At 46.1% G+C, this 27,349-nt stretch overlaps 1 protein-coding gene across 10 annotated transcripts in view; it reads right to left on the bottom strand.

Annotated features, from left to right (window-relative positions):
- GPATCH2L (G-patch domain containing 2 like) overlaps positions 1-3,586 on the bottom strand; it is a 63,758-nt gene extending 60,172 nt beyond the window's left edge. For all 10 annotated transcript variants that reach the window (XR_009500967.1, XR_009500965.1, XR_009500966.1 and 7 more), the window contains exons 1-2: positions 3,504-3,586; positions 662-1,333 (exon numbers count right to left, since the gene is read on the bottom strand). Coding sequence is in view for 7 of the 10 variants with exons in the window: in XM_059914719.1 (XP_059770702.1) it covers positions 662-1,323 (662 nt within the window). In the remaining 3 variants the exon portion in view is untranslated. The remainder of the gene's footprint in view (positions 1-661; positions 1,334-3,503) is intronic.
- Positions 3,587-27,349: the final 23,763 nt, after the last annotated feature.

Raw genomic sequence — 27,349 nt, 5'->3', positions numbered from 1 at the left:
TGAGATGTAAAAAATTAAAAGTCACCAAAAACTATACTGACGTTTTAAACATGCACCCATTAGAGACAGATTTTTCTGGCTCGATGACATTTGGTGTAAGACTGATGGGATTTAGCCCTGTTATTTTCAAAGCCTACCATGTGTTCAGACAACTTGAATGTTAAACTCAATACAGTCAAACTGTAAGTAGCAGAGAAGAGAATTATAGTCCAGAAATATCTAAAGCCATGACTCTTAATGGGTAAAGGCAGCTTACCAAGAACATTTACAAACTCCATATGCCTGGCACCCGTGTTTTCTCCCTCTCACACATACATATACACACCAGCCTCTACTGAGGCCCTGGTTCTAAAGAACAGTATCTGTGTATGAACTACGTGGCACAAAGAGCAGCAAAATGTTTTTTAAAATAAGAGGGACACGTTTTAAATGATTTTTAGAAACAAATGTGTTTCTATAAAATATAGCCTTCTTGATGTAGGGAAACAGGATCATGAGGGTACTTTAAGAAGCTAAACACAACCTGACTGGTTAAAGCAGAGCTACAAAGTCAGTATTACAGAGGCTGGTTTGAAAGAAAGTTGAACTCATCAAGACTGTGGATTTGTGCTTTAGGTAAAGTTAACCAGGAAAATCTATGACTTAGTAAGGGAGATCTCACCATTCTGACATATTCTCATCAGAGCCCTGTTTTTGTTCATCTGCTTCACACTCCATCCTTTCTTTCCTTCCCGTTTTGCTTAGGAAAGTCCTATTTTCTGCTGCTTCACACAACCCGTGACCTGATGAGGTCCAGGGAGTATTCTCCTTCCAGCGGGACAGACGCTGCTTCTTCGCAGACTTGAACCTGCAGCCTCTCTCATAGCTCCAATCTGACACCTTGAGCTTCTGCTGAAGGCTGGCAGCCACCTCTGATGTTACGCGCTTCACCTTCCGCCGGCGCCTGAGCGGTCGACAAGGCGCATTTTCAGTAAAGGAGTCCGATTCATGCCAAGAATGTTGCTTACTCTTAACAATGGCGTTAAGAGCTGGGTGCCGTTTGGCTACCATAGTGTCATCAGAGTCACTAAAATTGGTGACTGGGGCCATTTCTCGACAGTCCTTGATGGCCTCATCCAGACTTGACTCAGAGGCCTCACTGTAGCAGCAGGTATGCTCTGCCAGGTGAGTGAAGTCTGAACGGCGCTTCCGGCCTCTCCGTTTGCGAAGCTGCCGCCTCTGCTGCCGAGGGCTCAGCGCCATCTCCTCCCACAGCTCACCAAGCTTATTCTGCTCAGATGTCTGCTCCAAGGCTGAGGCTAAGTCATGTACCAGCTCATCCATGAGGCCACATCTGCCAAAAGGAGGTTCAAAAAAAAGAAAAAGGAAGAAGAAAGACTGAATAGGATCTGTTCTTTTCGAATAATTTTTAAAACAGATCATGGCACTGCAGAGTCCACCCTATCTACAGAAAATAAAGTCACCTTTCACCTGGCTACCCTTAGACTCTACTCCTACCATCCATACTCCCTTAAGCCATTAAAAATAGGTATCTGGCCCTTGTTAAATGCCTGAAGTCAGCATGTTCTTAAAGCACAAAAACTCAAAATACTCACCAGATGACAACTGGGTTATTAGTAAAATCAAGCAAACTCAGGGGAATAAATCAGTCATTCCCCTTTTCCCCCAATTAAACTTGCTAAACTAAATTACCTGATGATCAGATCTAAAAAGATTAGAGAATGTCTCATCTGTCCAAACAGGAGGAGAAAAACACTCAACTTCAAAACCATGGATGAAAAGACCGTTCTATGGTCTGGGGTCACTAATAAGAATGTTTGTGGCAGGAAGAGAAAGACAACTTAGTGGCACACTTTAAGGAAGGCTGCTTGCAGTTTTAGTGTTCCAAGAATCTGTAGTGACCCAGGTTTGTACTCTGCATGGAAAAAAAAGACCAAGTTTGCACCCATTCTGGTCCCAACTACCACCCAGAAGCTACCAGGAAAAGAGCCTTAAAGAGTATGTCATGTATTTGTGAATAATTAGCAACATTTAAGTCTTCTTGCCATCCTTCAGAAAATAAATTAAGTGATTATCCAAGTTTTGTGCTTTAGTGCCAGACAGTCACACAAAAACACGTTATAACTGAGGTTGAAATGACAAGGATAAGAGGGGTCTCTAAGATTTCTAGCTAACAGCTTCCCAAAGTTTCCTGTTTTTCAACTCATTCTTGTCAAACCATCATACATCACTTCATAGGCAAACCTTCCAGAGGCTGAGAGCAGGAGGAGCGATTTTCAAAATGCCTTTTTAAAGGGAAACATTTAATATACTTCGTACAACATCTAATTAAATACATTTTAAATTAGCACCTTTTCCCTAGCCCTTGTTAAGTCCAACGTATTTCAAGACCATAATTGGAGCTTAAAACTCTGTGGCGCCACTCTCAGACCATAGTTCCATTCATACAGTTTACATTTTGCAAAGGACTTTCTAAAATCTATTTTCATGCTATCCTTATGCCAACCAATTTAAAGGCAGGAGGAGCAACGGGGACACCTAGTCCCAAACTACCAACCAAACAAAACTTCTCAAAGTGTCAAAAGCCACACTCATTTAAGCAATAAGTAGTTTAAAACACCAAGGCTGGGGTTTGGGAGACAACTGTCTCTAAAACCAAAATACGTAAGTGGGGACGCACTTACCTATTTCCCTAATAAAGAACTACTGCTTTAAAAACTCAAGCAGAACTGTACAAACTTTAACGTGAAACGAAGTTACCAAACAACTTGCAGTTGACTGTGCAGTCGAATGCCAGGCTCAAAGGCTGCAGTTCGAACAGGAGGTGACAGGAGAACCCTGGAACTCCCACCCTCCCTGGATGCACAGTCCGAGAGGGTCCCGGGGCCAGGCAAGCACTCGGGGAGACAAAGGCTGTCCGAGTCACGCAACGGCAGGATCGAGAAACTAGCAGAAGTAAAAAGAGAAGCGGGCAGGCGCACGGTCAGGCGGGGAGGGGGGGGCGACCGGGTTGGGGGAGGGGGCTGGGGGAGGCACGAGGCAACCTCTCAATTTGGGTGACCAGGGGCAGGGGGTCAGCCCTTCCAGGGCAGAAACTGCCAAAATGCAAGTCCTGGCGACTAAACTCCCTCCGTGCTCAAGGGTCGCAACATGGCCACATCCGTGAGAAAGAGCGTGTTTCGAAGGACTCCCCCACGCCCGGGCCGGCCCCCGAGGACTAGGGCGACCACGGCTCCGCACACCAAGCCCTCACGCTTTCGCCAGCTCAAAAGAGCCAAACAGTAGAGAAGAGAGAAGGTGACTGTCGCCCGGGAGATGGCCCGACCCTCATCCCCCGGATCGGGGAGATGGGCCCTGAAAAACAAGGCCCCGCCACCCTCTCCCCTCCCGCCGGCCTCTGGGGCCCCATGGCGCCCCTGGCCGCTCTGCCGCGGCCCGGAGCGCTGATCCCCGCTGGCGCGGGTCCCCTGGGCCCCGACCCCCTCACTCCCGGTCCCCCTCACCCGCTGCCGCAGCCACCTCCGACGGCCGCGGCTTCTGCGGCCGAGTCTCCCCACCGGGGCTTCCCTCTCTGACCTCATTTCCGGTCTGAGCCGGTGCGGTGGGGCGGTGGTGGAATGGGAGGGACAGGCTGCGCGCAGAGAGGGCCCGCCCCGGCCCAGCGCTTCCTGCCGCGGCCCCGCCCACTTCCGCCCCTGGGGGCGGGGCCGCGAGAACCCGGAAGAAAAGCAACGGGGCAAGGAGGGGCGGCATTTAGAGGCTGACTGGACCGGGGGTGCCTATGGGGCTGAGGTGTCCATCTTGGTGAAGGGCCTACCCATGCAGGCCTCGTCTGCCTCGGAGGCGTCAGGAAATTGGGCGCTAGGGAGGGGCGTCGGCCTTGCCCTTGATCGCTGACCTACTTTATACAGGGTGTGTGAAGTTAGGGAAATGGATCCTCATTCTTAACCATGCGAATTGTACAGCCTTTGCGGGGGTAGCACGAATGAGTTGCTCAGACTATTAAAGATACACATGCTTGAGTAACAAAACAAAGTAGTATTGGATTATAACTTGAAGTGTAAAAGTAATATCCATAGTCAAACTGGTATAAATCAATTACTGATACAAATAAATTTATAAATGGGAAAGAAGAGCTAAGTCTCTGGTGCAGAATTCCAAACAATTTTTATAGATACTCCACCCTGAGGCATAACTCCTGATTCTAAATGTGGACTGTGCAGTGACTTCCTTCCAAAGAGTACAATATGGAAAGTGGGGGGAGGTGAGTAACTTTTACAGTGGAGAAACAACTACAGTGGAGTAACCTTTCCAGTGGAGAAACTAGCACTACCTCAGCCGGGTGATCAAGGTTAACATCAACAGTGATAAATCATGTTGATAGTATGCGGACTAGATATGATATGATGAGAATGGCATTTTATCTCTATGGTACTTTCCTTCTAAAACTCATAACCCCAGTCTAATCAAAAGGAAAAAAGTGGACAACCCCCAAGTGAGGGACATTCTACAAAATGTCTGACCAGTATTCCTCAAAATTGTCAAGATTTTCAAAGACAAGGAAAGTCTGAGAAACTGTCACAGCCAAGAGGAACCTATGGAGACATGACAACTAAATGTAATATGGTATCCTGATGAGATACTGGAATAGAGAAAGGACGTTAGGTAAAAACGAAAGAAATCTAGATAAATTATGTACTTCAGTTAATGTTGATAATAATGTCTGTACACTGGTTCATTAATTGTGACAAATGTGCTCTACTAATGTGAGATGTTAATAACGGAAGAAACTGAATATGGGGTATGTGGGGACTATCTGTAGTACCTTCGGATTTTTCTGGAAACCTAAAGCTATTCTGAAATAAAAAGTTTATTTTTAAATATGCACATACCTTTTGACCCAGAAATTCTGCCTCTACGAATTTTATCTAAAGAAAAAATTGGAAATGGGCACAGAAATGTTAAATACAGGTAAATTCATCTTTGTAGCATTGTGGAGGAAGGAGTGAGAAGACTAGAAAAACGCCAGACATCGTACAACAGGGGTTAGTTATCTAAATTACGTCTATGGGATGGAATACCTTGCAGCCTTTCGAAATTGACTGTGGAAGAATATTTAATGACATGAAAAGTCATCAATTTCTTGTGTACATTTCTGCATGATGGTTGTACCTTAATAAAAAGGTTACTCTAAAAATGTAGCTTATGACTCTATTCATACATAAAGGAAACTAAATCTATACTTGCGCAGGAATATGACCTGAATGATACACTACCTATCATCCAAAATAGTTCCATTATAAGTGACTGTCTCTACTACCTGTTGCTTTTGTGGATTTTCAGAATTTTCTGTAGGTGAAACATTGTGTAAAGAATTAAGGGAGGAGGCAAAGAAGACTGAGGTTTTGAGCCAGAGTAACTAACAGAGTGGTTGGTGCCATTTGCACAGCGAGAGAAGACAAGGAGAGAAAAAGGTTCACTTTGGACATGCTGAATTTGCGACTCCCACAGGACAAAAAGATGGAAATGTTCAAGAGGTGTCCACAGCCATCAGCCCTCTTTTCTGCTTAAGTGAAGTTCTCTCCCACAAATCATATCCACTCCCATGGTGTTGGTTGCCTCCATCAGCACTGAAAGCTCCCAAATTTCTTGAAATCCAGCTTTTGTTTTCAGATTTATGCTATATATTTCCACTTATTTTCTCGACCAGCATCGCTAATTTAAGATGTCAAAAGAAATCTTAGTTTCTTCCATAGTCCCTATCATATTTGCCCCTCCTCCACTATTCCCAGTTTGGGAAATGTCAGCACCATCATGCAGGTACCCAGGTGAATTAGCCATTAGTCCCTGCTTTTTCCTTAATACCTCTTCATCTAATTAAATGCCAAGCTTTGAGGATTCTACGTCAATAGTATTCTTGCATCCACCCTCCCTCCTTTGCTTTCTGTCTGCCACTGGCCACATCTGGGTAGGCAACCACTCTTCTGGATGGTACAGCAGCCTCCTTACTGTCTTGCCACTTCTAGTCTCTCCCCCAAAAGTCATTCTCTACACTGGCAGGGAGTGAGATTCCTGAAACACCATTTCACTTCATCGGTCTTCCACTACTTCCTATATCATGCTTGGCACACCAGACCACTTGCTCTTTCTTGAACACCCCTGGGACTTGAGGGGATTTAAAGGCTCAATGCCGGGAGGAGATATGGGGATATATGTACATGTATAGCTGATTCACTTTGTTACACAGCAGAAACTAACACACCATTGTAAAGCAATTATACTCCAATAAAGATGTTTAAAAAATTAATTACAAAAATAAAGGCTCGATGCCAATGTCACCTCCATGAAGACTTCCCCTTGCTTGTCTACTCTGTTGGGCTCTCTCAGCACTTGCTGGTATCTTTATTACATCATTTTCTTCATTCAACCTTGAATCTGAGCCAATTATGTGCAAGTCTGCCTCCCCAGCTAAACTACTAATCTAACAAATATCTACTGAGTACCTACAACATGCGTGGCCCTACACTAAGCTCTGGAGACATAGCTATGTGAACAAAAATGAAGCCTACACTCCATTGCCCCAGAGACCCCGTCCTAGCCATTGTATTCTCACCAATTCCTAGCATGGTGCTTTGCACATGCTAGGTGCTCAGAAACTATTGTCAGTTGAAAAACAAATATTTGTTTACTATGCTGGAACAGGAAATTAGAAGTGCTTGTCTCAATCTTAAGAGAAAATGTAAATGAAAGCTAGTGATGGTGGGATCTGTGGGCAGGGCCATTCGAGGAAAAAGGGTGCAAGAGAAGAAGCCTGTGGAGAACAAGGTGGCCAGCTCAAAGGACAGAGAGCATTGGAAGAGAACCAGTGTACAGAAGCCAGAGAAGGGTGACATTTAAGAAAAAGAGGGGCTTCCCTGGTGACACAGTGGTTAAGAACCCGCCTGCCAATGCAGGGGGCACGGGTTCGAGCCCTGGTTCGGGAAGATCCCACATGCCGCGGAGCAACTAAGCCTGTGCGCCACAACCACTGAGCCTGCGCTCTAGAGCCCGCGAGCCACAACTACTGAGACCCTCGTGCTTAGAGCCCATGCTCTGCAACAAGAGAAGCCACTGCAATGAGAAGCCTGCGCACTGCAATGAAGAGTAGCCCCCGCTCGCTGCAACTAGAGAAAGCCCGCGCGCAGCAACAAAGAGACCCAATGCAGCCAAAAATAAAATTAATTAATTAAAAAAAAAAAGAAAAGAAAAGAAAAAGAGGGCCAAAAGGAAAATTGGGGAGGAACAGTTCTCAGTAAAGGCCATCACACTTGCTGATTGAAGCAGGCACTGATGATAGTGGATGATAGGATTTGTGAGCAGACTTGGAGCAGGTGAAATGGAGGCGGGAGAGAAGCCAAGGGTGAAGCTTCATATGTGCCTAGCTGTGTCCAGCGCTGACGGCTTCACTTCCTCATCTGTAACACGAGACAATAACAGAACGTACTCATCTCCTGGGTGGAGGTTAAATGAAATAATGAATGCAAAGCATTTCATATAGAGCCCGACAAAAATGAAGCACTCCAAAAATATTAATAATTACCAAGACGAGGAAGACAGTCTAGTCAACAAGTTCCCCTCAATTGACCATCAGGGTGGAACTGTAAGTTGAATGAGCAAATCACCAGCTGAAAAGGATCTGCACACAGTAAGCTTCTCCCTCCTTTGTCCTTCCCACCAAAAAAAAAGTACCTCTGCTGATTCATTAGATTCCCTGCAGTTATAATAAGCTGAAAGTCCTCATCATGGTCTGCACAGCCTGGGATCTGGTCCCTGCCCCATGCTCCTAGTACCAACCCACTAAGCTGTCCCTCCCTGCCTCCCCACTCCCACCCCAGGGCCTTGGCATATGCTGTCCTGCAACCAGGAATACCTGTCTATAGGGCTTTGTAGGTGAGGGTCAAGGAATCTCCTCATCTTTGAAGTCTTGGCTAAAATGTCACTTCCATAAAGAGGGCTTTTCTAATACCATCTGAAGAAATCCTACTCCCCTAGCCATTTTCTGTCTTATCATCTTCTTTATTTCCCTTATGGCCTATATCATAATCCAACATTACCTTGTTTATTTGGTGTGTATTTATTTATATTCTGTCACCTCCCACTAGAATATAAATATCATAAGAACAGGGACGTTGTCTTTCTTTTTGCCTTCGTGTCCCTCCACAATTCTTTTCCTTGCTCAGAGCTTCTCTTTAAACTGATCCAAGACATTCTGGAATCTTTCCAGAAATTTTTCCAATAGTCACTGAAGAGATGTTCCTAATAGAAGCAGTGTCCACCAAGGAGGGCAGGAAGTGTCTGCATTTACCTGAAAAAATGAGTGACTCCCTGAAACTTGCCCTCCTCCCTGACCCCAGCACACCTGATGCCTTTTCTTTTGCAGGTGGCAGATGGCAGAAGTTTTCCAAACTCCACCTCTGCCACAGCTTTCATACTCTCTCATGTACCCTCCTCAACTCTACAGAATTTGGGGGGGGGTCGTTGAGGTAACATTTATTGAAGGCTTACTATGGGCCAGGCATCATCCTAAAGACTTTAAATTCATTATTTCATCTCATCTTCTCCAGAACCTTTTTGATGTTGGTGTACGTATTAGTTTCCTGTTGATTCGATACCAAATTATCACATATTTAGTGACTTAAAACAACACAAATGTATTATCTTACAGTTCTGTAGGTCAGGCGTTCCACATGGATCTCACTAGGCTAAAATCAAAGTGCCAGCATGGCTTGTTCCTTTCTTCAGCCTCTAGGGGAGAATCCATTTCTTTGCTTTTTCTAGCTTCAAGAGGCCCCCCACATTCCTCAGCTCGTGGCCCCTTCCTCCATCTTCAAAGCCAGCAATGGCGAATCTCTCTTATCCTCCTTCTGCCATCACATCACTCTCTGACCACAGCTGGGAAAGGTTCTCTGTTTTTAGGAACCCATGTGCACCCACATGGATAATCCAGGATAATCATCCCATCTCAAGGTCCTTAACTTTAATCATACCTGCAGAGTCCCTTTTGCTATGTAAGATAACATATTCACAGATTCCAGGGGGCCATTATTCTGCCTATCACAGTGTTATACAATCCTCATTTTATAAATGACAAAACTGAAGCTTTGAGAGGCTAATAAACTTGCCTAAATTCACACAACTAGTAAAGGATAGAGTCAGGCCGAAAATCCAGCTCTGCCTGACTCCAAAGCTTGTACACACTATCTCTAAGCTGTGTTCACCTATTCCTACCCCTTCCTTTCCTCTCACTACCACTGTAGTGAATGCTACTGGCTGCCTACCAGACAACCCCCTTCCTTTTTTGAATGGAGGCTTCCCCCTTATATTAGTCTACTAGGGCTGCCATAACAAAATACCACAGACTGAGTGGCTTAAACAACAGACATTTATTTTCTCACAGTTCTGGAGGCTGGAAGTCCAAGATCAAGGTGCCAGCAGTATTGGTTTCTTCTGAGGCTTCTCTCCTTGGCTTGCAGGTGGCAACCCTCTTGCTGCTTCTTCATACCCCTAATGGCTCTCTGCATGTCCCAATTTCTTCTTCTTATAAGGACACCAGTCAGATTGGATTAGGACCCTACGCTAACAGCCTTATTTTAACTTAATCACTTCTAAAGACCCTACCTCCAAATACAGTCATATTCTGAGGTCCTGGGCTTAGGGCTTCAACTTATGAACTTGCGTGGAGACATAATTTAGCCCACAGCTCCCCACTAATCCATGTGCTTGGAAAATGCTGACCACACCCCCATCTCAAGGGGTGATGAATCCCATTCCCCATGCAGATTGTTTCAGGAGCCGGTGCATCACCCAACTATGAGCAAGGAGACATGAGGGGAGGATTGTTGGGGATGCCTTCTGAGACAAGTTTCTACTCTAGAGAGAATCGTAGGAAGACATCATGTCTCTTCCTTTTCTGGAAATTGTTATGTCTAGATATGACATCTAGAACTGTTACAACCTTCTTGCTAACATCCCAAGGATGAAGCCAACACTGAGGATAAAAGGGCAGGGAGAGGAAAAGAACCTGGACCTCAGGTAACAACCAACCCTGAAGGCTCTATTCCAGAACTTATGTGTTCTGTTATGTGACATACCAAATGTCCATGTTTTTTAAGCAACTTTGGGTTGCTTGCAGCCAAGAGCATCCTAGCTTTTTACCTGCCCACCATTCAGGCCACACTTTGTATCCACTACCATCTTGTTGCCCACCATTAGGACCAAAAGCTGCTCTACCACTTAAGGCTGGCAAAACCTGCAGCTCCTCTACTCATGTCCCTCTTGCATTCCCTTCACAGAAGTGACAGTGCAATGTGCACCCAATCTTCTGCCCTGACATGCATGAAAGTTGTTTAGCCACTGAGAGCTTAGACAATACAAATTCTTGGAGTTCTGTGTTTGAAAGGGGCTCACACAAGATGTAGGGCCTGTCTGGACAGGTAATGAGGGGCTGAAGTAACCAAGCACAGATGAGCTTACTTTGACATGGAAGGCACTGGAAGTAATAATAAGCAAGAAAGTGGAGTGTTCAGAGGGCTGGGCCAAGACTGTTTAAGCTGCAGCTCGTTGGAAAGAGCGGGGAAATGTGCTGTAAAGACAGCTCGAACTGAATTATGAAGGGGACAGAAAGGGAAATTAGTGTTTATGGGGCACCAATGTGCCAGAAACTGCCTCAGAAACGCATAGAAGATCAAGTTAGATGATAATATAATAGTAGTTAATATCTATTGAGTCCTCAGTAGGTGCCAGACACCATTCTAAATATTAACATGGGTAAACCTAATAATCCTTACAGTACTATTCTTATTTCCATTTTACAGATGAGAAAACTAAGTCACAGAGAGGTTAAGTAGCTTGCCCAGGGCCACACACTGGTAAGCATGTAACCAGGCAGCGCCATGTCCTTAACCACTATATTATATGCCCCTAAAATGAACAGCAGTGCTTAGCACACAGCATGACACATAGCAATATGTACACACATACGTGATATACATTAACTGTTAGACATATGTTGATTATACAGAGATTTGTACCTCTATTATATATTAACAAAATCACTCAATTAATCCTCATAATAACCATTTAATGAAAGCGCTTTGCCCTAACTTACACAGAAGAGGAAACTGAACCTTAGAGAAGTTAACTGGAATCACACAGCTGGTGTGTGGAATAACTGATCAGAACCAGGCATCTGATTTCAAAGGGTACTCTTTTCACTATACTCTCTCCTCCCCTTTTGGGAGGCATTTGGCGGGTATTGCCTGCACTAACATTCACTCAGTCAGTCTGGATATATTTAGTGAGTGCGTACCAAATCCTAGATACTGAAGATACATCTGTGAACAAAATAGACAGAAGTCCCTGCCTTCAGGATTCTTCCCTTCTCGGGGGAGGAAGACAAACAATAAACAGATCCATATATGAACTGTCAGGTGGTGGAAGTGTTATGAAGAATAACAAAGCAGGATAAGGGGAAAGGGATTGCTGGACTTGGGGGCTTGCTGCTATTTGTGATAGGTCCCTCTGACAAGGACTCATCTGTGCAGATACCTCAAAGAAAGCAGGGAGTATGCCATCCAACCATCTCAGGGACGAACATTCCAGGCAGAGGGAACAGTTAGGGCAGGGGCCATGAGGTGGTATGTTAGTTTCCTAGGGCTACTATAACAAAGTACCCAAAACTGGGTGGCTTGAAGCAGAACTTTATTCTCTTACAGTTCTGAAGGCTAGACGTCCAAAATCAAAGTGTTAGTAGGGTCCCTCCAAAAGACTCTAGGGAAGTATCCTTCCTTGTCTCCCACCTTCTTGTGTGGTTCTTGGCATTCCTTGGCTTGTAGATGCATCACTCCAATCTCATCCTCACAAGGCAGTCTTCCCTCAGTGTGTGGCTGTCACTATGTCTCTTCCCTTCTTGTGAGGACACGAGCTATTGGACTAGGGCCCACCCAAATCAGTATGGCTTCATCTTGACTTGATTACATCTGCAAAGATTCTATTTTTAAATAAGTTAGCTGGAGGTTAGGACTTGAACATATCTTCCTGGAAGACACATGAAAAGTTGGAGTCATTAACGGCATCATCTTATCACAGTCCTCCCGAGGGTCACAATTATTCATGTCCCTCCCACATGCTAAATATTCACACCCCATCCCAGGACACCCAAAAGTCTCATCCAACCATGGTATTGGGCTAGGAGTCTAAGATGTTGTGATCTACATTAGGACCAAAATGCAACTCCTTAAATGTGGCTCCTCTTGGGCTTCCCTGGTGGCGCAGTGGTTGAGAATCTGCCTGCCAATGCAGGGGACACGGGTTCGAGCCCTGGTCTGGGAAGATCCCACATGCCACAGAGCAACTGGGCCCGTGAGCCACAATTACTGAGCCTGCGCGTCTGGAGCCTGTGCTCCGCAGCAAGAGAGGCCGTGACAGTGAGAGGCCCGTGCACTGCGATGAAGAGTGGCCCCCGCTTGCCACAACTACAGAAAGCCCTCGCACAGAAACGAAGACCCAACACAGCCAAAAATTAATTAATTAATTAATTAATTTTTTAAAAATTGTGGCTCCTCTTGATCCAGAGATTTATTGATTAAAAGGACAATTTGGTCTGGCTGGGCTGGGGTGGTATGGTGGAGAAAAGGGTTATTTAGAATACTTATATTTAATATGATTATTGATATGGTTAGTGTATTAGTTTGCCAGGGCTGTCATAACAGCTTGGGTGGCTTAAACAACAGAAATGTATTTTCTCAAAATTCTGGAGACTTGAAGTCTAAGATCAAGGTGTCAGCAGGTTTGGTTTCTTCTGCGCCCTCTCTCCTTGGCTTGTAGATGGCTGTCTTCCCTCAGTATCTTCACACTGTCTTCCCTGTGTGTGTGTCTGTGTCCCAAATTCCACTTCTTATAAGGACACCAGTCATATTGGATTAGGGCTCACACTAACAATCTCATTTTAACTTAATCACTTCTTTAAAGATCCTATTACCAAATATGGTCACATTCTGAGGTACTGGGAGTTAATACATCAACATATGAATTTGGGGGGATATAATCAGCCCATAACAGTTAGGTTTAAATCTATCATCATGCTATATATTTTCTATTTGTCCTATCTGTTCTTTGTTCTTTTTCCCACTTTTTCTTCCTTCTTTTGATTGTTTTTTATTTCATTTTCTGTCCTTAGTTAGCTTATTAGTTATACTTCTGTTTTATATTTTTAGTGTTTGCTTTAGGGTTTATAGTATACATCTTTAACTTATCTTAGTCTGCCTTCAAGTAATACTGTAACACTTATACCCAGTATAAAATGCTTCCAACAATATCCCTCCGTTTCCTCTCTCCTAGCCTTTGTGCTATTGTTTCCCTACATCTTACTTCTAAATATGGCAGCAATCCCACAATACATTCTTATTTGTTTGCCTTAAGCAGACAATGATCATTTAAAGAGATTTTTTTTTAATCAGAAAAAAAAATTATGATTTCGCAAATACCACTTTCGGTGCTTTTCATTCCTTTGTGTAGATCCAGATTTTTATGCGGTATAATTTTGCTTCTGCCTAAATTATTTTCCTTAACATTTCTTGTAGTTCTGGTATGTTGTTGATGATTCCTTCAGGTTTGTCTGAAAAAAAAATCTTTATATTATCTTCATTTTTGAAAGATATTTTGCTGGGTATAGAATCTTAGGTTGACAGTGCATTTCTTTTAGTACTTTAAAGATTTTGCTCCATTGTCTTCTGGCTCATGTTATTTCTGAGATGAAGTCTCCTGTCACTCTTATCTTTTTATTTTTTCTTTATACAGGCCATGCCTTTATACTGTTGTTGCTGTTAAGACTTTCTCTTTATCACTAGGTTTAAGCAATTTGACTATGATGTGTCTTAGTGTCATTTTTATCATGTTTCTTGTCCTTGGGACTCATTGAGCTTTTTAGTTCTGTGGGTTTATGATTTTCATTCAATTTGGAAAGTTTCTGGCTATTATTTCTTCAAATATCATTTTTCTCCTCTCACTTCCTCTCTACTTCTGGGACTCCAATTACACATATTTTAGGTTGCCTTAAGTTGTTCTTTTGTTCTTTCTTTTTTTGTTGTTGTTGTCTTCTGGTTGGTTTGGTTTTTTTTTTTTTTTTCCTGTTTTATTTTGGATAGTTTATATTGCTATGTCTTAACAGTCATAATCTTTTCTTCTGTATTGTCTAATCTATTGTGAATCCCACCCAATATATTTTTTATCTCAGACATTGTATATTTATAGAAGTTAGATTTGGGGCTTTAAAAAATTTCCATGACTTTCTTTAATCTGCTCATGTTTTTCTCTACCTTGTTAAACATGAAATGTAGTTATAAAAGCTGTTTAATATCCTCACCTAATAGTTCTGTCATCTGTGTAATTCTGAGTCTGTTTTTATTGATTGGTTTTTCTTTGCATTATGGTTGCTTCTTTGTGCCTGGTAAATTTTTTTATTGTTTTCCAGACATTTCTAATTTTACCTTGTTGGATACTGGAAAATTTTGTATTCCTTTAATTATTTAAGGTGGGAGAGTAAATACAGTCCCTATTACTCCATTAATGCCAGAAACAGAAGTCCCAGGCCCTGTATTACATTGAGACTATTTTACTGGCTTGGGAGACTAGAGATTATTTTTCAGTCCAGGAAGTTCTGGCCCCTTTATATTCCCTCTATATTCTGTTGACAAACTAGTTGTTTCCTTTTTTAGTCCACCTCTTTCTCATAGTACCTTATAGTATTCAGTTAGTAAGAGCCAGCTGATCCTTTCAGGACTCTACCTGAAAATTACTCAAATCTATAAGTTGATTAAGTACTTTTTCTACTGTCCAGATTACCTCAGACAACAGTTTTACTGATTGTTTAAGCATACGTAATATGGGCTACCTTTTTTCCAACCTGCTATAGCAGTATCTTTATCATCTTTTCCAGCCTCTACTTCCTACTTGCTTTCCAATCCCAAAGCCAATGTTTGTATCTTAGGCTTGGGTTTTGATTTACTTTTTGTTTTTGGCAGCATCAAACTTCTAAGCACCAACTTGTGTATCAGTTATCTACTTCAGAATAATGCTGCATAACAAGCCACCCCAACATTTAGCTGTTAAAACAACATCCACTTATTTATTTCTCACAAGTCCATAGGCTGACTGGATAGCACTGCCCATCTGGGCTAGGATTGGCAGATCTCTGGGCTTGCTCATGTACCTGCAGTCAGCAAGGAGCTAGCTGCTCTAGTATATCTTTTTCTGGGACAAGTTGGCTATCTTCCACATGCCTCCAGCAGGCTGGCACAGTCATGTTATCATGACCAGAGTCTAGCCCTGGTATAGTCTCATGACTGTGGTAGTGTTCTGAGAGGTACACACAGAAGTACACATTCGAAGATGGAAAAATGCAGTGATGACTCTGCTCGAATCAAGCTTGTAATTAACTGAGCCACTGGCTAAAGCTAGCAATGTGGCGAAGCCCAGAGTCAGCATGAAAAGGCACTAACAAAGGGTATACATACAGGGAGGCATGAAAAACCAGGACAGTAATGCAATCAGTCTATCCTACCCTATGAAGTAGATATTAGTAGTATTATCATTGTCCTCATTTAACAGATAGCAAACAGGTACAGAGAAGTTAAATAACTTGCCCAAGGTGTCAGCTCATGTGTGGTGGAATTTGGGTTTCTAGCCCAAGGTCTCAGCTCATGTGTGGTGGAATTTGGGTTTCTACCCAGGTAATTTGGCTGTGGAGTCCCTGAGCACAATGCTGTACTGCCCTCCGGGAACAGGCCCAGGGCATTATGAGAGCCTCTACCCCTCTCCCCATTTGGATAATGGGCCATCCAGCCTCCTCTTGGGGCCTTCCAGGGACAGATGGCAAGCTCATCCCTTCCCTAGCGCAGGCACTGCCCCCAGAGATCAGCCAGAAGCCACAGCTCTCCAAGGTCTGGCTACCAGTGGTCAATAGAGTTGGACCCTACCGGTCCCTGTTTCCTGGCCTCCAGTGCCTGTGGCCACACAGTGAAGTCTTTCAGGGGTTAAAGGCAAGGAAGAGAGAAACAAAAGAAGGAATAAAGTCAAGAAATGTGCCATGAAGCTTCTTGTAGCGCAAAGCAGAGAAAGTCATTTCCAACTTCTTTCATCTCCTAGATGAAGCCACTAAATAAAGGGGCAGAGCGGCGAACACAAGGCCTTTTAATCTGTCTCATCTCCTTCATAATAACTGCAAATTTTCCCTGGGCCCCTGGGAGTGAGCCTCTTCCCTCCGCTCGGCCTTATCTCCCCCTCCACATTTCGCCGGCGCCGCGCTGCTCCCCGCGCGCGCTGCCCGGGCCGTCCCGGCGAGGCCTGGGGGAGCCGCCGCTCCCCGCCTCATTGTTCCGGCGGCCCGGGGCTCGGAGGAGGGATGAAGGCCAGTCAAAGGGAAGCGGGCTCGCCGCGGCTTCATTAACGGCGGCCTTTCAGCGGCGCACATATCGGAGCGAGGCCTTTTCAGAGGCGCTAATTAGCAATTTGGATCCTTCCCCCCTCTGGAGAGGCGCCTTCAATCTAACAAGTGGGAACAGCGCTGCGCTCCCTTTTTTCTTGCACTTGGTATTTATTGTTTTCCATTTCTCCCTCTCCTCTTCCCCTCCCCACCCACCGCATTGTCCTGCTCACCGCCGCCAGATAAGGGCTGTGGGATGGGGGGAGGGGTGCATGATTAATCACTCTTTTAATTCTCTGCTAATGATAACTTTCTCGCACTGAGAGAAGTTAATCTTTCTTGGATGTTGAGAGAAGCGGGAGAGTTGGGACAGGTGGGGCTGGGGTGAGTGAACATGGAAGGGCGGAGATGACAGAAGGGACTACGCTGCTCTAATCCCCTCTCCCCCACCCAATGTCCCAACTTTCCCGACCAGTTGGCCGCACAACTTGATACTCTCATTCTTCTGGCCCCCTCTGCCCAGCAGCAACCTTTCCCAACCTATAGAAAATTCAACTTTTACTCTTCAAAGGTCAGCTCGGATGCCACCTCCTCTGTGAAGCCAACCCTGATTGCCCTGTCCTGCCTGAATGTCCCTCCCTTCTCCTTCTGAAATCCCATAGCAGTCTGCACACCACCTTTATGTGGTGAATTGTGCCCATGCTGTTATGGTTGTTCACAACTAGAGTACAGAGACCACCAATCTTTAAAATGTCTATATCCTCCATAGGATCAGTATGCAGTAAATGTTTGTTGAATGAATAGATCAATAAATTCCTGACTGCCACTAGAATGTAGGTTTGTTTTTGTTTTGTGTTTTTTTACTTCTTTCCCAAACATATAAATAGCACCTGCTTCCTCCCAGGTACTATTCTAAGTAAATTACATTAAATTAAAATGTTATTAAATGACATTCAGTCATTTAATCCCTACACAACCCTATGAGGTAGATGTGATCCGCATTTTACAGATGAGGAAACGAAGGCACAGAGAGGTTAAGTAACTTGCCTATGATCACAGAGCTGTTAAGCAGCAGAGCTGGGATTCAAACCTAGGCTGTCTGGCTCCAGAGTCCGTGTTCTTAAAACCACCTTGCTAGGATATGATCTTGGCTTCCACGGAGGCCCCTGCCTCTCTGCCTGGATGGAGGGATGGACTGAGAGGGAGGCCCAAACCAAAAGTCCAGGCAGGCGCAGAAGGGATGGTAAAGGTGGCAAATTAGCAAGGCCTTCACCTGGAAAGCCCACACAACAGCCAGATTTGACACCTGGTGTTTGGCGTTTGGCCACTAAGTCAGCACTATTGGTAATGGCCTAAGCCCTGGGCCCCTGGACCATGACCATGCCCCCAGCTAACCTGACCTCCCTTCTCACCCCAGGCCCACTCCACTCACGGAGGCAGCAGGAGCAAAATTCCCAACAAACTCTGGGTTCTGCTATTCCGAAGTGCGTGGAGTGGAGTGCCCCAGAGAGGGAGGGAGGGCAGGAGAGCCCCTGAAAATCCCCTCCGAATTATAAACATATCCTCTTTAAGTACATTTCTAAGGATAACATTTGTATTACTCTGTCCTGTGCCTGCAGATAGGGCCGTGCATATCTCCTCCATCTCCCCTCCTTTCTCTCCACTCTGCTGGGAGCGGTTCCTATCTGAAGCGACGCTGGCAATCCGCTTCCCTGCAATTGTTTCAATCGAGGGGAAAAATTAATTTCTGCCTATCGTTAATTGAGAGAATTGTGTGGAGGGAGAGGGAAGGGGAGGGGGGAGGAGAGGAAGGAAGAAGGTGGAGGGGAGCAATCGTGTTATTAACCGTGTCTCTTTCATAAGCAAATATTCTGATCGCCATCAGTGAGATGAGAGGCTCATTAATGCAGGAAGCAGAGAGGTGATTAGAGAACTTTCAAGAGCTATTGAGCTAAGTGGGAGGGAGGGTTGCAGGGATCTGGAGGCCGAGGGAATTTGGGAAGGAGTGGGCTGGGGGGAAAGCCACTGGTCTTTAGATGGGCCTTCCTGCTCTTCTGCCCCCTCCACCCCTCTCCCCACTACTCACTTCCAAATAGTTCCCAAAGCCATCAGCTAGAGTTGGGAAAAAAGCTAAACAGTGAGTGAAAACTTTGCAAAAGTCATACCTTCTCCAAAGACTCCATCCATCCTGATGCTAAACTGATAGTCTACAGGTGAAATTTTCTAGCCCCCTTACAAGTTTGTCTAATAGCACAAACTTATGCTATTTTTAAATTATGTTATTGTCTTTACAAGATTGTCTCTACTCTCTGATTTGCCAGTCCCCACCAGTTCCCGTTTATTGCCCCCATCCTGCCTCACTTGTTTGCACCCCTGCCTGGCCTGTGATAGCATTTGTGTACTACTGGAGGTCCTGGGGGTTGGGGATTGAGAGGGAGGGGCTGTTGAGAGGAGGTGCGCATGTGGGATGGTGGCAGGAGTAGATGTTATTGATGCCACCTCACTCCTCCTGGCCCACCTCTGATTTCAGTGATAGCTGTGCTGGTCAGGTCCCTGTGAACCCATCCCAGCCAAACCCATCTCAAGAAGGAGCCTCACATTTCTCTCCAGTTTTCTGCCCTAGGGACTTCTCCATGAAGAAGGTGCTCAGCAGTACCTGTCACCCACGCACAAGCATGGTGGAGAAGTAAGGGAGAGTTTAAATGTATGTATGTGTATAACTGAGTCACTTTGCTGTACAGCAGAAATTAGCACAATATTGTAAATCAACTTCAAAAAATTAAAAAAAAAAGAAGTACAGGAGAGTTTATACCCTTGGGGGCAACCCTTAGCCCATGGGGCACAGGGCCCTGTGAACAAATACCCCAGGCTTTCCAGAAGCACAATTCTGGAAGGCATTGTGTACCTGGCTCAGAGGGCCTGGTGGAGTCAAGCACCACTGCCAGCGAAACAGCTCCCTCATTAACTCATGCTTTTATTGTCTTTTCCTCTTTATCACTCTCACTTTCTCCACCCCTCACTCCTGCTTCCTGATGTCATCTCTCAAACTATCTATGCCCAAGTCTGTTCAAGCTCTGCTTTCAGGGGAACACAAATGAAGACAGTGGCCAGGTGTGTCCCCAATACGCAGGGCAGGAGATGGTCACCAGGGAGAAGTGGCAAGCACCACAAACAGCGATGGCTCCATGTGGCTCCGGGCAGCAGTGGTGTTAAAGACAAGGGCATGTGTGAGGCTAGAAGAGCCAAGACCAGGAGCCAGGGAAGACATGGAAGCTGTACGTTGCGCTCAGGTACTGAGACAAAGCCACATGGAGAGCCAGAGATGAGAACACCCAGAAGCTGACACTCTGTCTGCCTTGGTCAGGGAGAGCTTTGTATGCAGCCCTGTGGCAGCACAGCCCAATGGCCAGCTTCCCAGGTGGTGGCCAGCCACTGCACTGGGGCTCAGCGTGCTTCAGACACTGTATGGCCATCTCCAGGTGCTTCCAAACCCCTCCCAACCATCTCTTCCAAATGTGGACATGATAAAGTCCGCATGACAAATAGGAACCCTGCCCAGTCCTTCCTCACACTCAGGTCCTTTACCTCCCAGAATCAATCCCAATGCCTGTTTTCAAAGATGCTCCCAGCTGAGGCACAAAGAGAGGCAGAGGCCGCCTCTGGCAAAGGAATCCCAGGGAGAGAAAGCCGATGCGGGCTCAAGGGATCCCAGGGAGAGAAAGGTGATGCGGGCTCAAGGGATCCCAGGGAGAGAAAGGTGATGCGGGCTCAAGGGATCCCAGGGAGAGGAAGGTGATGCAGGCTCAAGGGATAAGCAGCTGTGGTGGTTCTGTCCCCAACCCCCCACGTCCAAAGGACATTTGGATTCTCGTCCAGGAACCAAATGCTCCCTTCCATCAGATTCCGACCAAAAGTAGGAGAGCCACCAGCAAAGAGCCCAAGACCAAAAAGAGGCCAAAGAAAGAACTGGAAAGAAGAAAAGAAGAAAAGAAAAGGGTGAGAATGGAGAATAGAGAGAGGGCGAGGCACTTGGAGATTTTCAGAACAATCTCCATTCTCTACGGTGCTTTCTGTTTAAAAAAAAAAAAATGAAAAAGGAATGATGGAGAAGGGGAGAGAGTCAGACAAGTTTAATGATGTGTGTTCAAAGCTCAGATTGGAAAAATGACAGAGAAAAGCAGCCTGTTTCGGCACTAATAAATTGTTCTCTGCCGTAAGAGGCGCCTGTCGCGGCATTAATACAGGCCCCTAATACACGGGTCAGGGTTAAGTAATTCTCTCCGGCAACTTAAGCGAATAATGAAGCTGGCAGCGGCTGGTGGTGCGGTGGGAGAGATGGTCTATGCCGCCGGCACTTTGTCTTCATTTATTATGCCAGCGGCGGCACGGACGGGAAGCCTCCGCAGAGGAGATATCGCTTCATTTCGGCAAGGTAATGAAAGCCGGGTTGGGGGGAGGATAAACCAATTTGCCGGCTGACACTGGAAGGAGTGATTTGCGGACTCAAGAAGGGGAGAGGAGGGCCCATGCACAAGGAGGCACAAGGCTAAACCAAAGAGGACCAAGGCCCTCCCAGCTGCGCAGAGACCGGGTAGAGGCACTGAGTGGGAAAAGTGAGCCAGGCTGGGGGAAGGTGGGGGTAAAGTCCGGGGCCCAGGCCGGTGGGAACGTGGCTGGAAGGACCCACTAGGAGTGAGGGGAAGGAACAGAGAACAGGCTAAGGAAAAGAAAGGTCACAGACATAGTGGGCTGAGGCTTGGGGATGAGGCATTGTATGAAGAAAACAGACAGAAGCTGGAGGACAAGTAAAGGTCAAGGTCGTCTGGCAGAGAAAGCCAGACGGGGATTGCAGGGGGAAAGTATATGTTGGCTGATAACAAACTTGAACTATCTGGAGCTAAACTGTCTTTGAATGGAGAGTCTGAAGTTTCCCCAGAACACCCTGATGTTTGGTGATTGCTTCCTCTATGGGCAGTGCGGGCCAGTTTGGCCGTCAGAATCACCTTTGGCAGCTTCTCTCCTCCAGTGATAGCCTCAGGCGGCAATCTGAATGTGGGGACAGAGGGTCTGAGGTTGTTCTTAAGGGAGATAAGTTGGGGGTGTGATCTAAAGCCTGGAGCATCTCTTCAGTCTGGATGGGTCCAAGTCACAGCAGGACCCTCCTTCCCCCCCTAGTTCTGTCTTAAAAGTGGGGGGAAACCCTCCCTTGGGTCAGGTGTTCAGGTGAATCTCCCTTGCAGTTGAGTACCTCCCTCTAGCAGTCTGGCCCAGTTACAAGTTGCCATTCTTCTCTGCCACATGGGAAGTAGGCAAGCAAGCAGGGCAGAACTGGTAAAGGGACCCAGTGCCGCCAGTCCTCACAGAATGTTGGTAACTGCATCTTGTATGTGCTTCAAGGTCACATCTGAGCCAGAAGAAACACCTCTAGGAGCAGGCATAACCCCAGGGATCTAGAAAGGGTTATGTAACATTACCCTGTTATCTTTCCAGACACTATCAACTTTCCCTCTTCTTTTCAGCACCAAGGCCTTTGGACAGCTCCAGCCAGAGGTTCGACTTAACGTAAACAGGCTTTCTGCCCCCAGCACTGCATTTTCAAGTTACCTAAGATCTATTCCTCCTCCCTTGCCCCAAGATTAAGGTGAGCAGATCTTCAGCAGTCAATAAATGGAGAAGAGTCTCAACTTCCCCATCCTCCCCTTGCCAACATGCACTCCTCTCCCTCTTGCCCTATACCCCATCCTCCTCCCCATCCTCCCACTCACACACTCCCAAGTAATGCTGCCACTTTTCTCCCCCTGATGTGGGTTAAGGATTTCCAATAAGGACCAAGTATTTGAAGCTTAACACTGCAGTCTCTGGAGGAGCCAGGCCAATTTCACACTAATCTAACCCATGAAGGGAGAGAGCAGCGGAAGCAAAAATTACATCAAAGAGAAGTTAATGCTGAGAAGCAGGAGACATAAAAAGGAGCTGCTTTCAGTTTCAAATGACTACACCAATCTGGATTAAGAGATCAGCCTGCCAAATGCCTGTATCACCATTCTGTGCCCGGGCACCAGGCAGAATGAAGCCTTGTCCTCAGGCACCTCTCTGAATGGGAGTCACGGGAGAAAATAAAGCTTCTAACCTAACTCCACATCCAGTGACATAGGACAGGCCCTGGACTAGGTGCTTTTGAGAAAAAAAAAAAGTTAAAGAGATACAAGAAAAAAGACTGGAAGGAAGCACACACTACGATATATAAAATAGATGATCAACAGGGACCTGCTGTAGAGCACAAGGAACTCTACGCAGTACTCTGTAATAACCTTTAGTGGGAAAGAATCTGAAAAAGAACAGATACCTGTATATATACAACTGAATCGCTTTGCTGTACACCTGAAACTAACACAACATTGTAGATCAACTACGATATAAAATAAATTTTTTTTAAAAGACTAGAAGGAAGCATATCAAAATGCCAGCTTTGTCTTTAGGTGATTTTTTCCCCCCTCTCTATTGCTCCACATGCTCTGTAATGAAGTTATATTATTTTCATAGTGACAGAAATAAAATAGATGCTTAAACAGCAGTGGAGACCCAGTGTTTTTCTCTCCATCTGGAATTTATATCTCCAGGCATTCTCCTTGGTACAGCACTTGGCATAGTTATGTTTATATGTGAAAAGCACTTCATAAATGACTGTGCTGAGGATTATGATGGTGCGGTCAGTGATGGAGGGGACTCTAGGTTCATTCACTAAGACGGAAATGGCAACCCGAGAAGTCCTTAGCCGTTTAATTTTCCCCTTTCTCGCAGGATGGGGGGCTCTGTGTTGTTGAATTCCCAGCACTTCACACAGAGCCTGACTGAATACCATTTATTAAATGAGTAAAGGAATGAGTGAAAGGAGAAATAAAGATCTTTTCCATTTCGTTGGACGACAATAGAATTGTTCCAAAGTAGGCAGCTTAAATCTATCCTTCATCCCCCACAAGGCCCCATGGCTCCCTCCCAAACACACAGCCTGGTGCCCACAGCCTGGTGTCTTAAAAGTGGGGGGAAACCCTCCCTTGGGTCAGGTGTTCAGGTGAATCTCCCTTGCAGTTGAGTACCTCCCTCTTTCCCCCTCCAGAATTCTTTTTGCCCTCACGTGCTCCCAGTATGACAGAGTCGCTTGGGCAGCAATATACCTGGCTCTGAGATGGCCCATCTGCCCTCCTCTTCCCACTGTTGGGCTTCTTCCCACTCCTTTGGCCTGAAGTCCACTGACCCCCGGGAATGACCCACAGGATGAAGTGGAGGGGCAGCAAGGGCAAGTGGACCCAGCCTGCAGAGCACCACCCCCCCCCTTCTCTTCGGGGGAGAAGCCGCCAAAGTCGCCAGTCGTCCCGTTTTAAGTAAGTGGAGCTGAAGTGAGACCAGCCTGCTGCCCACCCCTCCTCCTGCCCACCCCCAGGCGGCAGCCTGACAGGTGTAAATCCCAGAATGAATGAAGGCGCCCGGCCTCGAGGAGCCCGTGTCTCCCCGCGCATCTCCGCGCTGATTGACTTGTCGCCTCCGTGAGGCTGACTCTATCAGCTCCTCGGCGCCTCCAATTCCAGGTGTGATTTAGTTTGGAGATGAGAGGTGACAGTTAACATTGGTACTCGTCACTGTAGATCAGACGCAGTCATGCCGTCTTCCCCCTGCCCTCCTCCCCAGCCCGCCCGGCCCTCCTCCGGGAGACGCCGCGGGCAGCACAGCGGCACCTGCCGCGCCCACGCATCTCCCCGCGGGCTGGCGCGGTGCGCGGCTCCCGCCCGACTCCTTTCCGCCCTCCGCCTTCCCAAGGGTTTCCTCCAAGCCCAACGCCTTCCCCAGGCCTGACCGCGAGCAGCCCAAGTGCCCTTGTCTCCCCGGGGAAGCTTGAGAGGCTTTTCCTTCTGCCACCTCCTCGTCTTCTCTCTTTCCTGGCTACGCCAGCCTCTGGGTGTCCTCAGTCCCTGCTGGCACCTGGCTCTGGGTCCCCTGCAGGGACGGAAGTGTACTCACTGGGCTAGTGATTTCCTCAACAGGGGGAGGGTTTTGGTTTTGTTTCTTTTACTTTTCTTTGAGGCATAACACACAAAATACGCACAATTCTTAGGTGTAGGGCACAGTGACTTACATATATATAAAACCAGCCCTGTGGCCGTCAGCCAGACCAAGCTATAGAACATTTCTAGCACCCTCATGCGCCTGCTCTCCCCCCCCACCCCCCGCCCACCCTCTACGCCCCACCCCCACTCCCCAGTTAAGGAGAGGTTTGAATATGTAAACTCTTGCTGAAAGGATTAGATGTGAGTGAAATCCCTCAGGTCTGGAGGACCCAGAAGGGTCTAGAAGGTTTTTGTGGGCAGGGGAGCGTCTCTGTGTCAGGTTCCAGGAAGCACACAGCCCAGGGCAGCCAGGATGGGGAGGACTTCTGACCTTCTGCCCATGCTCACAGCCATCTCCTCTGCCTTGAACAGTGGGAGCTCCAAGAGTGGAAAAGATCTCAAAAGGCTACTTGGTCAGCCCCCCAGCACTGAGCAGGGTCACGTCCCAAACCACTCTGGCCTTTCCAGTTTCTGAAGGGCCACCGCTGTTTCAGCAATGTGTGACTTTGTCAGTGGGGCAGTTTATTCTTCCTCCAAACCTTCTCCCTCTTCTTCTCTTGAAGCCCATTTCACTCATGCAACAGGCCCCTGTTAAGGCCTGGTGGTTGTAAACCCCACAGTTTTATCCATGCAGAGATGAGGGAGACATGGTCTTTATTAACCTCTAATCTTGCAGGGGAAACAGGCATGACCCCCAGTCTCTGTATAACAGGGCTAAGTAAGTGCTCTGTAGAGAGACAGGCAAAGAGCCAGAGAGGAAACAGCAGTTAATTCTATCTACAGGGTGTAGAAGAGGACTGAAAAAGGCAAATATTCCAATATGGCAGAGTAGTGGGGATAAGCAGTTATGCCAACCTTGCAGTTCTAGGCTGCTGAGGCACCAGTGGCGGGCACTCCCTTGGGTGCCTCAGCACTCAGCAGTATCAACCAAGGCAGGTCGTGGATAGGCACACCCTTGGAATAGCCGAACCTGCATTAGCATCCTGGAAATTCTTTTTTCTATCCTTATCCTCATGTAACTTAGGGGTAGAAGACAATCAGTAAGATCATTTTAGGTTGCAACCATGGAACTAGGAGTCTGGAGACCCCAGATATTTTTTTGAGGTATAACACACATGCAGTGAAGTGCACAAATTTTGGTGTACATCTCATTGTATACTTATATATGTATACATCCAGCGCTGTGCTAGCAAAGGTTTAAACTGGCTCTTCAAGGGAAAAAAGCCCTGATTGTAACTTTGCCCATCACTGTAGGGTAAATACTCAGACCATGGCCAATTTCAAGTCACTAACATGACATCACTGAATGCAAGGTTGGGAAGAGATGCTGTGTGAGCCAGTTTGAGTTGGATCCAGCACCATCTGTATATTGTACAATATACTCATGTACTCCGATGAAGATATAAAACAGTTCCAGCACCCCAGAAGTGTCCATCATGTCCCCTCACCATCAAGGGGTAATATATAAGTTTAAAATTTACAAATTTAAAAATAAAAATTGCATATATTTAAGGTGTACAACATGATTTTATACACACACACACATATATATATAAATGATTACTACAGTCAAGCTAATTGATGAGTACACCTGAAATCTACCCTTTTACCATATTTCCAGTTTTCAACACAGTATTATTAAGTATAGTTACCATGCCTATACCTTAGATCTCTAGACTGAATAAACCTACATAACGGCAACTTTTTACCCTTTGACCAACATCCCCCAGAGGGAAAGTCTGGACAGTAAAAATCTTGTTGAAAGAAGAGCTGCATGAAATTTGAGCAAAGTCCCTCAGGCCATGAAGGACCCAGAAGGATCAAGACTGTTGATAAGAGAGGGCACCCCTTGGATGAGTCACTGCCCCTTTCTAGGCCTCTAGAAAGTGGAATGTTGAGTGAGATGAGGGTTTTTAACCCTGCAATCCTCAGAGTTCTAAGGGATCCCCAGAGATGCTTTAGGGACACTGATGAAGGGGCTCCAGGAACAGGAGTTGGTGGGCCTCCAGACCCCAACTCCTCTGATTCAACTTCAGTCTTATCTGTGTAATACACTGGGTTTCTGTGTAGGATTTCATTTGAAGAAAAAGTTCTGAAGCTAAAAATAGCCTGTGCTTTCCTTTTGGCTCCAGTCTCTGTAGCACTAGCATGCATTGATTCCCTGACCACCGTCTGTCCCCATAGAACCTTCTTCATTCTCTCCCACCTTCACTGAGTGCCACACTGGGCTGGGAGAAGGGCTCCCACCTTCTCAACAGAGAATGTTCCTTACCTCCCCACCACCCTCCACTCCCACTCTAACTTCAGGCCTATTTGCCTTGGCAGCTGCTGAGAGTACAAATTCCTGATCTTTGGGTATCACCTTGGGGACTGCCTGGGGGTGGGGTGGGTGGTACTTCAGAGTTCTCCCGGGCAAAGGTGGAAGAAAAAGAAAGAGAGGGAAGCTTGGCTAATGTTATCCTCTTCCTCCAACCCAAGCCAGAATTAAAAGAAAGTTCCTTTCTTTTCATTGATCCAGGACCCTATAAATACTTTGATTGACCGCAAAGTTGTTCACATAGGAAAGGAGAAAAGCAGCTTCTGACACCAAAGAGCTGGCCTGGCACTCACAGCTAGACCGCGGTGCTTTCCTGGTGATTGTAAACAATTTCACAGAACACCAACATCAGACAAAGCCACTCCATGACCATAATGAACCAGGGTGAAAACAAGACCACTTCAAGATCCCGTCTGAACACAGACAAAAGCAAGAACGTTATCCAAAGCACAAAATGACCAACCACCCCCC

Source organism: Balaenoptera ricei, chromosome 2 (genome assembly GCF_028023285.1).
Source record: "Balaenoptera ricei isolate mBalRic1 chromosome 2, mBalRic1.hap2, whole genome shotgun sequence".
In the NCBI taxonomy this organism is placed as follows: domain Eukaryota; kingdom Metazoa; phylum Chordata; class Mammalia; order Artiodactyla; family Balaenopteridae; genus Balaenoptera; species Balaenoptera ricei.
The sequence above is the reverse complement of the archived record's forward strand: the minus strand, read 5'-3'. Positions and strand labels throughout refer to the sequence as shown.